This window comes from Xiphophorus couchianus, chromosome 9 (assembly GCF_001444195.1).
Source record: "Xiphophorus couchianus chromosome 9, X_couchianus-1.0, whole genome shotgun sequence".
Lineage (NCBI taxonomy): Eukaryota > Metazoa > Chordata > Actinopteri > Cyprinodontiformes > Poeciliidae > Xiphophorus > Xiphophorus couchianus.
In genome coordinates this window covers 18156813-18169795 of record NC_040236.1, presented here as the reverse complement: position 1 = coordinate 18169795, position 12983 = coordinate 18156813, and the positions used below count along the sequence as shown (strand labels likewise).

At 40.3% G+C, this 12983-nt stretch overlaps 1 protein-coding gene across 1 annotated transcript; it reads left to right on the top strand.

Moving 5' to 3' along the window:
* The first annotated feature begins 899 nt into the window (after positions 1-899).
* hapln4 (hyaluronan and proteoglycan link protein 4) lies at positions 900-12783 on the top strand. Its single transcript, XM_028028881.1, has 7 exons — positions 900-1050; positions 3126-3258; positions 4368-4557; positions 4768-4940; positions 5062-5177; positions 6686-6872; positions 11635-12783. Exons 1-7 carry the CDS (start codon positions 1048-1050, stop codon positions 12024-12026), a joined length of 1194 nt encoding a protein of 397 aa, XP_027884682.1. The 5' UTR covers positions 900-1047; the 3' UTR covers positions 12027-12783.
* Positions 12784-12983: the final 200 nt, after the last annotated feature.

Here is a 12983-nt window from a genome sequence, read left to right as displayed (position 1 = left end):
TGAAGCAGCATAACAACTTGTATCCAACAACTAAATGACAAGATCATAAGCAAAAACCCACGCTTATTGAAGCTTGTTTCATATTACTGGAAATATTCAAAGTGATGCAGGCATAAGGCAATTATCATAAAACATGAATTACAGCTTTAACAAAATTTAAACTTACTCTATATGTCTTTCAACAGGCACTTTAAACATCATTTTGCTTTTAAAAATGTAATGTAATTACAATCACATTATGGTTCATAGATATATTTTGACCTATTTTCTAGGATACATACACTCCAAATACAAAATATTCTGATACTGTGGTGAAGCTGTAGCCTGTTTTGGACAACCCAATAAATTAAAGTGACTACTTTCAAACTTTAATTAATTTAATGTGTATTATTTGTGAAATTTCTTTAGAACATTTTATAATAATGCTTGTTTTCTGTTTGTTGGGACATGCCTTGTATTGTCAGAGAATTATTGCCTCTTTTTTCCTTTTTGTTTCCTGTCCAAACTTTTGTAAAGCAGCATTCACCGTTTTTCTCACTATAACAGAAATAATGCACAATTTGTTTTGGAATTTTTGGAGTTAGGTTTGCTCTTTGAGAAATGCCCAAACTCTGTATAATATAAGAACGGTCATGTTACCGCAAAAGAACCCCCCCCCACCAAAAAAACCCCAACAAAACTGTGATCTGAAGCCTGTTTGTTATTGCTCTTCCTCAGTCATGTACATCTGATTATGTCAATTTTATTAGTCCAAAAACCAAAAACTGGACATAAAGAGAAAGCCTTCAATGAAAACAGCTTGACACAAACACAACACAGTGACTGTTTCCAGTGGCAGACTTCTGCTATGTCTCACATAGACTCAAACAAATAATGTGCTGCGTCACTAAAGCACTGCGGGACCCACAAACGCTGGTGGTTCCCCTGCAGTGTGAGGGAGCAGCGATGGAGGGAGGGAGAGAGGCGAGTGCTGCAGCAGCAGAACAACATTTAACCCGAATGAGGACTTAAGCGACAGAACATCTGCTTTAAATCGGGTTGACAGCCATGGTAAGTTGAAAATGACTTCTGTACTCTGTAAGTATGGCTGAGCTCTGCAGCTCTGCACACTGCATGACTGTACAACTGCTAGGATGATCTCTGGAATAACCTCAAGAGGAATGATGCTGCAGGGTTGTTTGCAATGTGCAAGGTGCATGCAAAATGGCAAATTTAGTACATTTGCCACTGAGGCCTCCGGTCATGTTAAGTCTTCATATGCCGCAGCAGCGCTTCAGTAAAGGAGAAAAACAGTCAGTTGCACTGGACCCACTTGGCACTGCTTTTGTTGTGGTGATGAATTTATCCCCTCAGGACCTGCATGAGAAACCAAACAATGGACCTGAGCGTGTGTTCTCAGTTGTGTTTCGCAGAATGCCTCTCTCTCCCATGCAAGAATTAATAGTTTAATATGATGCAGCACCTTTACTAGCTTTATGTGCTGAGTCAAGCTGTACACTTGTCTGTAACTGCAGAGCTCTGTGCATCCAAAGCAATGACAGTTAGTGAGCATTTTAGTAAAATGAGCTGAAAGCACCTGTTTAACTAAAAGAAGCTTACTGCAAAGTAGTCACGTTGTTCCCTTTTTGATAAAATGCATTATTAAAGTAAAATGACAGGTGTAATTTCAGGGAAAAAAACAACATGCAGTTATAATCATGATACAAAGAAAATGCATCCTCTTTCATGTTAAACAAGAGCTGTTCTTCACCAGATTATAAAACAATTAGAATCTAATCTTATGTATTTTGTGTCATTATTTATGAAAACAAAAAAGAAAATAATAAAGCCAAAGAGAATGGGTTGTGAGAACAACCCATTCTCTTAAATCTTCTTAAAAATTTAAGAGAATCTTCTTAAAGATTTCTTAATTCTTCTTAAATCCATTCATTGGATTTAAGAAAGGAAATAGTTGCCAGTTGCTGCACATTAAAAAGCAAAAAAAAAAAAAAAAGAAAAAGTTTTGGTTGGCTGCTGTCATGAAGCAAGCAGATGTGGTTTAACAAAATGTAAAGAATCATAGACCTTAGATAAGTAACCACCACTTCACATGAGACTGGAAAGGATTTTCTACACAATCTGTCCACCTAACGACAATAAGAAAGTTATTTTCTCAACAGGAAGACATTTAAAACTGTTTCCTTTTTTTGTAGGTGTATACATCCCTGCAAAGAACTCAAGTGCTTGGGTTTGGAAGGAGGGTTGCAATTAGGGTTGAAAGGGGGAGGCTGGACCCTAATTCCAACCTTCCTTCCAACACACCTTATAAGCCTAATACACATTCCAACCCCAACTCCAACCCTTATTCCAAACCTCATCCAGACGTAGTTCCAATCCTAGTTCCAACCCTCCTTCCAACCCCTATTACAACTCTATTTCGACCCCTCCATGTGACCCTAATTTCAATTTTCCAAATTTCTTCACAGCGATGTGAAATATTGAAAAAGTCCTTCAGAAAACATCGGTTTGAAGTTATTGTTGCTAAAGTTGGGTCTACAATCTACTAAAATATGAGGTGCACTTAGCTTTTATACAGAATTTTCTTTATTTCATAAATGAGTTATCAGTGTCAGACGTTTGTGTATTACTGGGTTCATATGTGTTTGTGCAGATGCCAGTTCCCCCGTTGATCGTTTGTTTTCTAATTGGAAATTAAAGGGACGAGTTGTTTTTATGCCCCAACATTTTAGAGATTTCCAGTTCTCCCTGACATTTGTTATAAAAGATAGAAGGGTAAAATTTTTGTCTTCTATTTTTTTTTTTTAAACAAAGCTCTGTTTAAAATCAAACACAGTTAAAACAACTAATCCTCTAATACCGTACCTTGAGAAGGCCAGAGTAATCTGCTGTCTGCTGCCTTACTTTTTCCTCTGTACACATACAGGCAGTTCTTTTTTAAATCTTTCAAAGAGTTTCAACATTAATGCAAAGGTTCAACCACAGACTATGTTTTTGAGATCATTTATATCTTTAATAAATGCTACTGTGACATATCCTGCAGCTTAACTCTTTTTAGGTCTACTTAAGGGTTTTTCCTTCTTAGGTAAGGCTGTGATGCTGATTTTTAATGTGCTCTCCTTTTGCAGTCCTCAAAGCAACGTCAGCTTCAGATCTTTGGTGAAATGTCCTTTGTAATCTTCATCCTGACTTCTGCCCTCTCTGTGTCGTCCCTGCCCGAGGATCTGATGGAATCCAGGAGACGAGTGGTGCACGTGCTCGGTAATGATACCTCCACGTGTCTAACAGCAGCAAGTCTGATTTGAGTCTGATACGCGCTCAATTAACATTGGAGAATGCCTGGAACATTTTGTAAAAACTTTTACATTTCCAAAAGGCCTGTTCAGGTTCAACAACCTCTGCACAAAGTCGACTTAGTTATGCTTTTATCCCTTGAAGATGTTTCAAACTTCTCATTTTTGAAGCATAATATATTAGCTAACCATAAAGACAAAGCGAAGCGACACAAAATTTTCTTATAATCTAATCAAAAAAAGATTGAGCTTTTTTGTATGTTTAAAACAGTCCTCGACACTTTCATGGCAGACTCATAAGTTTGAGAAGAACAACAAGCAGGGACGGGTCTAATTGCTATTATGGCATGGATAATTGTAGGTGCCGTTATCTGGGTGTCATGTAGCAAAAAGCCTTTTGCAGCTCTGAATTAAACATTTATATGTTTATGCCACAAGTCAAGTCAACATCTGCCAAAAGAAATAATTATACTTGCCTGCTATTAGGTTCAATGTACAGTGAGTCATGTTGTGTAAGAGTTTAGGCAACTGTGATCTTCTGTGGCCTTCGGTATTTTAGGCAACGTCATGTGTGGCAAGGTTGAGCATCTGCTGTCATGGGACTAAATATTACATTAGCATGAAAAATACAAGTTCGCAACACTTGTAATGGTGACAATTATTGCACTCCAAACAGATCTTTGTGATATGAATTTTGAATACAGTGATAATGCGATGGGGATATGTCCGTGACATATTGTGCAGCTTTAATGGTACCTCACCAATGTTGCTGAAATGGGTTTATTTACCAATCCTAAGCTGGTCTCAAACGAGGACTCTTTGTAAAGCCAAGCCCTGTTAGCAAGAATTGAACCTCGGGGAAAAAAATGACATGATGGCCCACAAACATACTTTTGAAATGTGAGTGATGTGCATAAAAGTGTCAAAGGTCATTTGAACTGATGATCAGAAAGCTTCACATAGCAGTTCTGTGTCAAAAAGCCTAAAAGAATCTATGAGATTTTACTACATAAATGCAAGTGTTTCATTTAAAATGCCGTTTGTTTACGGTGAGCTTCGTCCTCTTCCTTCCTCCAGAGGATGAGACTGGAGCTGTGATTGTGCAGACAGCCCCGGGTAAGGTGGTGACACATCGGGGTGGCTCCATCACGCTGCCTTGCAGATTTCGTCATGAGCCGGAGAACACAGATCCCGCTCGCATCCGGATCAAATGGACCAAAGTGACAGACGCCCTGCAGTTCGAGGACGTCTTTGTTGCACTCGGAAGGTAAATTCAGCGTCCTTCTTTCTAAATTTCCATGTATTTTTGGCTGTTAGAAAAGCTTTTAATCTTCAAACAGCATCAAGCGATGACGTCGGATTTAACGAGATGATTGTGACTCCTGACACATTTTTTTCAAGCAGTAATAAATGCCAAGCAGAGTTCACTCTGAAAGAGCTGGAATATTGCACTCGTTGATCTTGCTGCTTCCCCCAGGCAGCAGCGTGTGTTTGGCTCATACCGGGGACGTGTGTTTCTGGAGCGGGCAGGACCAGGTGATGCCTCAGTGATCATCCAAAATGTCACCCTGGAGGACTACGGGCGCTACGAGTGTGAGGTCACTAATGACATGGAGGATGATACGGGATTCGTCAACCTTGACTTAGAAGGTCAGGAATCAGTTCCGCCTCCTGCTGACATTTTTCCATCTATAAACATTTTCAGCTAATGAAGATTCATAATCTTGGCAGCCTTTCACTCCAACACCATTTCTGTTTGGGTCGCCTGCAGGAGTGGTCTTCCCCTACTACCCCCGCGACGGGCGCTACAAGCTGAACTACCACGAGGCAGAGGATGCCTGCAAACATCAGGACTCCATTCTGGCCTCTCATTCTCAGCTGCACAAAGTGAGTTCAAACTGTGGTGTTTGTTCTGTTTTGGGAATGAGTTTTGATTGGGATGGTATGACATTTAGCTGGACAGCCGAGCCGACATCTAGCTGTTTTTAGGGAGTAAAACTGGATTTTTAGAAACTTTATTTTGCAGCTAATGAGGATAAGAATGTTTAAATCTTCCTAAGATCTGGGTGGCGATTGTTGATTCTACCCAATGGTAGTCATTCATCAGGATCTTGGCTTATCAATAACCTAAAGCAAGACTATTCCACTACAGATGTTTTATAATAACATAGTTAATCCATTGTGCTATAAAAGGCCACCATATGCCTGGAAAATACGTAATACAGCCCATTTAAATCCCTCTGGAAGCCGTTCTGCAGGGGATCTAACTGATTTTGCGGACTTTATTCCCTATCCCTTTATTGAAATGCTGTCCTTTCCTTGTAATTATAGTTATTCACAGTAAAATATAAATGTAAAACAAGTAAGCGCAAACTAATTAAGAGCTAAGACTAAAAAGCTACAGGAAAAGTCGGCATAACTTCTATCAAAAGAGAACTGATGGCATGTATTTCTGCCTTTGTTTGTACACATTTTCAGCCAGAAATTTCCAGAGTAGTCTGACATGAAAAGATGGCAACCCCTATGCTCTTTACTTAGCATTTTACATGCGTTCATGAAGAACAGGAAGACATGTACAGTATATGAGGAAGTCTTCCCTGCATCTGGTGGGGTTTGCTGTGATGTCTGGACAGCCTGGTAGATCAAACATGCAGTGCTTTCTTTGGGATTTTATCCTTAAAAAGCACGTCTTTGTCACTCATGTGTGCTCTGGAGCAGAGATGATGGACAACTTGAGTGTTCTGTTCTTGACACAAGCTGGTCAGATCAGCCTTCATCTTGTCGCCTGACAAAACCCTGCACACATTGGGACCGTCCTTCCATGTTCATGTTATCTTTGGCTCAATATTGGACTAAAACTTTTAGGCTTTTCTGTTTTTTCTCTTATTTTTACTCAAAAACTCTTCCATGAAAGTGTCAAGTGAGAGGATAAATTTGTCACAGTCCTGTGTGAGAGACCTACATTATGTCTATCACTGAAGGATGCAGTGAGATATTTGACTGACACTACATGGTGCTGCCTTGTGCACACCAATCATCCCACTACGGCAATCTTACAACAAGTAGCAAAGTGTGGTGCCCACTGCACCTTGCAGGTTCTGCCGGTGTCGATGTGGAGTTTTTATTGTCGCCTATATGCCAAGGAAATGGATTAACATCTAAAGCAAAAACCATCTTCGGTGTCAGAGTTTACGCATAGCTACCTGTAGCATCTGTTGTGTTAATGTCTCTTTTTTACCTTGCAAGGATTGCAGGTCTGCCATACAAGGCTTTGGTCTGTTTAAGTGTAAGAGTAATGGAGTTATGACAGAGGCAATCAATTCTATCCCCTCTATTGGTTCTAATGTCTTTAATCCTTCACTTTGGCCACTGGCTCACATTGTGCTCCTCAACAGGCCTGGTTGGAAGGACTGGACTGGTGTAATGCTGGATGGCTGGAGGACGGCTCAGTCCAGTATCCCATCTCCAATCCCAGAGACCAGTGTGGCCGCAAGGACAACCCGGCTGGTGTTCGCAACTATGGCTACAGGCACAAGGAGGATGAGCGCTATGACGCCTTCTGCTTCACTTCTAAGCTAAATGGTGAGATGAAACAGTGAGAAACTACAGATGCGTGCACACGCCTTTACACTTGGCAGCCCAACGGTTTGATCACACAGTTTCAGTGTGGTTGCCGGAACTGGTATCTGTGGCTACGCTTGACTGGGGGAGAACAATGCTTTGTCAGAAACGGCATTGTAAAAGCGTCACTGTAAAGAAGAAGTGCGGTTTGATGATGGGGGAACTGAGGCTTAATTTGATTTGATCTCCGACTGTGATCTTGGACGCCTGAGGCTGCTAGATTTAAATCAGACTCTGAGTACTCAGTCCTGTAAGGGACACAGTGTCCTCTGGGTGCAAAGCGTTGCCTTTCATCTCCCAGAGCTTTAATTTACATCACATACCCAAACAGAGTCTGAGCACGGTCCTTTCAGGTTCATACACCCAAACAGAGTTTGAACAGCCAAACACTGGGTTCATGTTTGCTCAGTCAAAGGCATGCACACTCCCATGGGGGTGTTTAAACGTGACATGACCCAAATGTATGACAAGAAATTTGATTGTTGCTGGCTTTGTGGAGATACAGAAAATATTTAAGCATATTTTACTGTAATCTTCATTTAGACGATGAAATTATATTCTTGCAAAGTTAGATGCAAGTCATTATGTTTGTTAAAAGGCATTAGTTATGATCTGGATTATGAAAAGCTTTAAGATGTCGAGTGAACCAGACGTATCTTAGCGTGGAACAGATAAACAAATAAAATTTTTAATTTTAAAATTATGAATCCAACTTAATTTTTTTTTTTTGGTATGGATTAAGCATACAGTGCCTTTCTAAAGGATTAAAACCATCCCTACATGATGAGAGTGCAGTGGGAATGGTATTGACCTCTGTGGGTCTCCTGGGTTTTTCTCCTTGACCGTTGTGTGGTCCACAATGTGTCTCCTGTCCATATTTGCCCCCGGACTGCTGTGGTTTTATCCATGTCAGCAGCCCTGGGAGACTGCTCCCAGATTGTTTTGGATGTACCCCCTGCAACCCCTTCATCGTCCTTTCTCCACAACTTAATTACAGATAACCTCGACCTCCACATCTGTGCCCCCTTTCACACACCTACTGAGATACTCACAGGGGCTCTAAAAGGGTTCTCCCAACCCATTTTTGGATTTTTGCTCTCTGTCCTTGACATACAGCCTGCACTGCCTTTTATTTTATAAAGTCAACTGGATCAGGATGAATATCCTATTTTCCCCCTTTTATAAAGCAAATCTACCACTGACACAGCAAGGTAATCGATCATGCCGTTCAGTTTGCCTAAGCTGAGTCGTAAAGATCTCAGAGGTTTGTTAGAGAACATTGATCAACAAGAGCATTATGAAAACCAAGCAACAGTAGGGAGACAGGGTAGATTAGAGATAGTAGTGCTGGAAATGAAGGGAGGGCAATAAAACATTTATCCTAAGCTTTTAACATCCTTTAGGGCAGGGGTGTCAAACTCAGTTTCACCAAGGGCCACTTCAGCATATTGGCCACCCTCAACGGGCCACATTGACGGTATAAATCAGGAATGCCCAAGTGCAGTCCTCCAGACTGCAACTTTTAGATGCATCCCTGCTAAAACATACCCCAGACAAAAGGTTGACTTCCCTCATTAGCAGCAACTCAGTTCTGTAGACGCCTATGAATGAGTCAATGATCCAGGTGTGTTAGAGAAAGAACACATCTAAAGTTGCAGAGTGATGGGTCTGGAAAACTAGACTTGGGCAACCCTAGCATAAATGTATGAAAATACAATGTTAAAAATAAATTAAACAACACCTCATATTGTTAAATAACTGATTTTATGTGTTCAAGTTTTAAATATTACATTTGAGTTTGCATGGATGTAAAATTTAAAAATTACAATATTTTTAAACTGAGCAGTTTAAAAATATGCTCAGTATTTTTAAACTGCTCAGCTAAACTTCGCTCTTTAGCTTGTTAGCTTGTCGATGTTTCAGTTTTATTCGCTGGGAAATTTTATCTTTGTCTGCTTTAAAGATAAGCAGACAAAGAATAAAAACAAGTTTTGATATCAACTCTCAACTTCATTCACAAAACTTTTTCGTTATTTATTACACAACGAACATGTATTTCACATAAGAACCAAACAATCAGGTGATGTTGCACACGACGCTGATCCCTCTTCACCCTGTCACCAACTCACACATCCTCATTGTGTTGTGTTGTGTAAATAAACACAAAACAAGCAAAATCAATAAACTATATACATATTCCAGTATACTGAGTTTTGGTTTTACATTCATTCTATTTAAATTTAGTTTGTTCGTGCTTACCAATGTTTTCCCCTGGTCAGTTCGTCCATGTCTGGTTTTAGTTCTTGTGCTGAGGAAATCCGCAAAATGGCGTGTAGGTTTTCGTCAGTAATGCGCGATCTGGTCTTGGTCTTGTTTAAATTCATTATTGAAAACACAGATAGGTGCTTCCAAACATGGACAAAACACGAGCTGCGTGGAGTCGAAGCTGTGGCATCAAATCAGAGGGCAGTAGATGGTAAAAGTCCTCGATTGAAACATCACGGAACTTCGCTCTTTAGCTTGTTAGCTTGTCGACGTTTCACTTTTATTCGCTGGGAAAATTAATAATCAGCTTGAGGTGACTCTGCTGCACTCTAGTGGCGAGAAGCCGTAATGTTGGCTGGTAAGAATCGGAAGGCATTATGGGAGATGTAGTTTGTAGTCAATTCGCACCCAAAACTTATTTGAAGTCAATCAATGGGGCTGTAAAATGTTGGTAGGGGGGAGAGGGCCACATAAAATGACGTAGCGGGCCACATGTGGCGGGCCTTGAGTTTGACACATGTGCTTTAAGGCATAGTTTGTTATTTGAAAATAGAAAGAGTATGGCAGCTCCAGACCTACCAAGACATCATTTTCTACCCAAACTAGGAAAGGAGGGCATTAATCAGAGAGAAAAACGAAGAGCTAGTGAAAGATTGTGTTGATCATTTCATACTCCTTGGATACTTTCCGTCATGAGTTGGTGGTGTGAGGTGGTGAATCAGACGAGATGGAACCAGGTATAGCAGGAAAATTATATTTTAATGATGAAAATAGTCCAACATAATCCACAAAATCAGGCAGCACGACTGAGCAGAAGCCAGGGCTCAATGCCGCTAGCAACTGATTAAACGAATGGACACCAAGAAGGACTGAGCGCACATTAGACAAGGACCCGACGAGGAACAAGGAACACAGGTGGAGTTAAATACACAGAGGGTAATCAAGGAAACGAGACACACCAGGGAACAATCAAGGGGAGGACAGGACAACGAAGAGACTCAAGGACACAGAAACTTGAAATAAATACACAGAAAAACACAGATCATGACACTTTCTTTGGTCTAAACAGGGATACTGGTGGCAGTTTATGGCTGAGTTTGTAAAGGAACAAAAATAACATTTGGATCTCTAAAAGTTCACAGCTGGTAGAAACATGTTCTGAATTGGTGCAGCTGTAATCACAGTTGTTTGTAAAATATAGGAAATTCAAATTCAGTTTAAAAATATTTTATTACTCCCAAAGGGAAATTAGATGTTACTGGAACTCATATTATCCAACTGTTCTTCAAAACGAGTTGTTGTTGAGTAAAAATGCATGACACACGTCTTAGATTTTTATTTGGCAAAATGCACTACAATGCACTGCTTGGAACTGATCCATCACACACAATTTCCATAAAATACATTGAAGTCTGTTGCTCCAACATGACAAATCGTGAAAAAGCTTAAAGGGGAAATTATCATTTGTGCTTCCTAAAATGTTTAACTTTAACAGTTTTAAAAACATAATTTCTGCTCTGAAAAAAAGAAACATGAATTCATGTTTATATGTTTTGACCTATATTGAGGATTGAAAACATTCATTAAAAAAAAAATAGTTCAAACTAAGATAAAAGTTTCTTATAGGCTTCATAATTGGCGTTCAGAAGGAGCATCCATGTTTTTCCTCAGACAGAAAAAGCTGATTTGACAGGAAGCTGACATAACTGCTCATTGCTTCCCATGTGTGTTAATTACTGCGGACAGTCTGTTGCAGGCAGGAGGTTTCAGCGGTGGCCCAGTCAGATACTGTATCTCAGTCCAGCTGGAAGGCGTTTTACTGAAAGTCCCCTGGGGAAATATGAGACAATATTCTGCCACTCTAATAGTCAGCAGTCACATAAACAAGCAGAAAATCCATAGCTGAGCCACGAGTGAAGCTGAGGCTGCTGACGTGATCTTTATGGTCAGATTTGGGGTGAATCTTAAGGTTTTATTTTTGAAGAATTTTTTTTCCTGTAATTTCATTTTAAAAGTCTCTTTTTTATTTTATTTATTTTTTGCTGGCACCACCCTGTCACGGTGGCCATTTTCAGTTGATGGTTAGGCAACTTCTGAGACCAGTTGGTTGCTCTAAGTTTTATTTGGGGTTATCTCACTTCCCAATGTTATAGTTTTAAAATATTCCACTTATTTGCTGCTTTATGCTTTTTTTGTCACGTAAAATCCAAATAAGATACGGTGCAACTTCTTTACAGGGCAAAATGTAAACAGGTAATTATTAATCTACTGGCAACCCACTGTGTTCAAATCTCTAAACAAAACCAGGCATAGGGGAACAAAATCTGTCCCCAGGCTCAACTAATCTCATTTTAATCGGTATGATTTATTCACGTTTTGCCTCTTTAATACATGGATTGTGTTTCATCCATATTTTCACATGTTTACACAACCTCTCCATTTCTTAATGTACCTTTAGGCAAAGTGTACTTCCTCAAACGCTTCAAGAAAGTGAACTACGCCGAGGCTGTGAAGGCCTGCATTCGAGATGGATCGGCTGTGGCCAAAGTGGGTCAGCTCTACGCAGCATGGAAGTTCCAGCTGCTGGACCGCTGCGAAGCAGGGTGGCTGGAAGACGGCAGCATTCGGTACCCCATCGTCAACCCTCGCTCTCGTTGCGGAGGCTCCCACCCAGGGGTCCGACACTTGGGCTTCCCTGACAAAAAGTTCAGGCTGTACGGGGTCTACTGTTTCCGCAAGTACATGGATGAAACAGCAGGTGGTACCAAAGTGACAAAACCCCTGAAAGAAAGTTTGGTAAAACGGAAGAGCAGCAACAGCATCCCAGTGAATGCCACAAACGCTATTTAAAGCTGACAGCCTGGGAGCCGAGGGGCGCACAATTATAGATTTGACTGCAATCGCTCAGTGTCCATTCACTGCTTTTAGAGCTAAACACCCACCAACATGATGTAGTCATCTGCTGATTTGCCAGAGCGAAAGACGGGGGCCGTGCAAAATTAATGGTGACGTCTTTATTAAGGCGATTTCCCTTTTGTCTGCAGTCAGTTGATTATCTTAGGGAGCGTGTCAGCACAGATCTGTCATCTGGAAAATTGTAAGATTAAATAGCAGCTTAATCGTCAGTCAGGCACACATCAAAATCAAGCAATCGACTGAGTATAGTTGTTTACGTGATATTTTTGAGTCAGGGGCTTTAAGTCTAAGTTGGAGCCTTGATGCCAGGGTGAAAATGTGAACTACCTGAACATCGTTGAGAAGTTCAAGTTTACAGTGCCTGTGCTTCACATTCGGGTGGCAAGTGTCCTGCAATCTCATCTTTTAGAACTAAGTGAAGTAAATATTGCACTAGCACAATGATAGTTGCACTTCAGATTTAAAGAGCTCAATTTTATAAACGCGTCCTAGTTACAGATCAAGTGTGCATGACGTTTATGGCTGAGAGCTGCTGCTGGGGCTGAATTTGCAATAATTTTGAAGTACATAATAGTCATTTACACTCCAAAGGTCAAAGGTAAGACTATGTGCATTAACAGCATATGCTTGCAAATTTGTTTATGGCGCTCGATAAGAAAATAAAAAGTCCTGAATTTGTTTACTTGATCAAGAGCTGGTCTTGCCTCATTTTGTCTCTGTGGAAACAAAATAATGCATGGGTGACATTTTTTTTTTTGTGTGTATCTTTTTTCATAAAAAAAATGTACATCTGAATGCATCGATAACTAAGGGTTGCTACTACAGGAAGTATTGCAAATAAGCAGAAGATTTTTATCCAAGAAAGTTTCCGTTTTTTTCTATTCTCCACAT

Bases quoted from the DNA above. Each gene is read 5' to 3' on its own strand.
- hapln4 (XM_028028881.1), top strand. The intron at 3,259-4,367 runs GTAATGATACCT...TCCTTCCTCCAG, and splicing joins ACGAGTGGTGCACGTGCTCG to AGGATGAGACTGGAGCTGTG. The intron at 6,873-11,634 runs GTGAGATGAAAC...ATGTACCTTTAG, and splicing joins CTTCACTTCTAAGCTAAATG to GCAAAGTGTACTTCCTCAAA.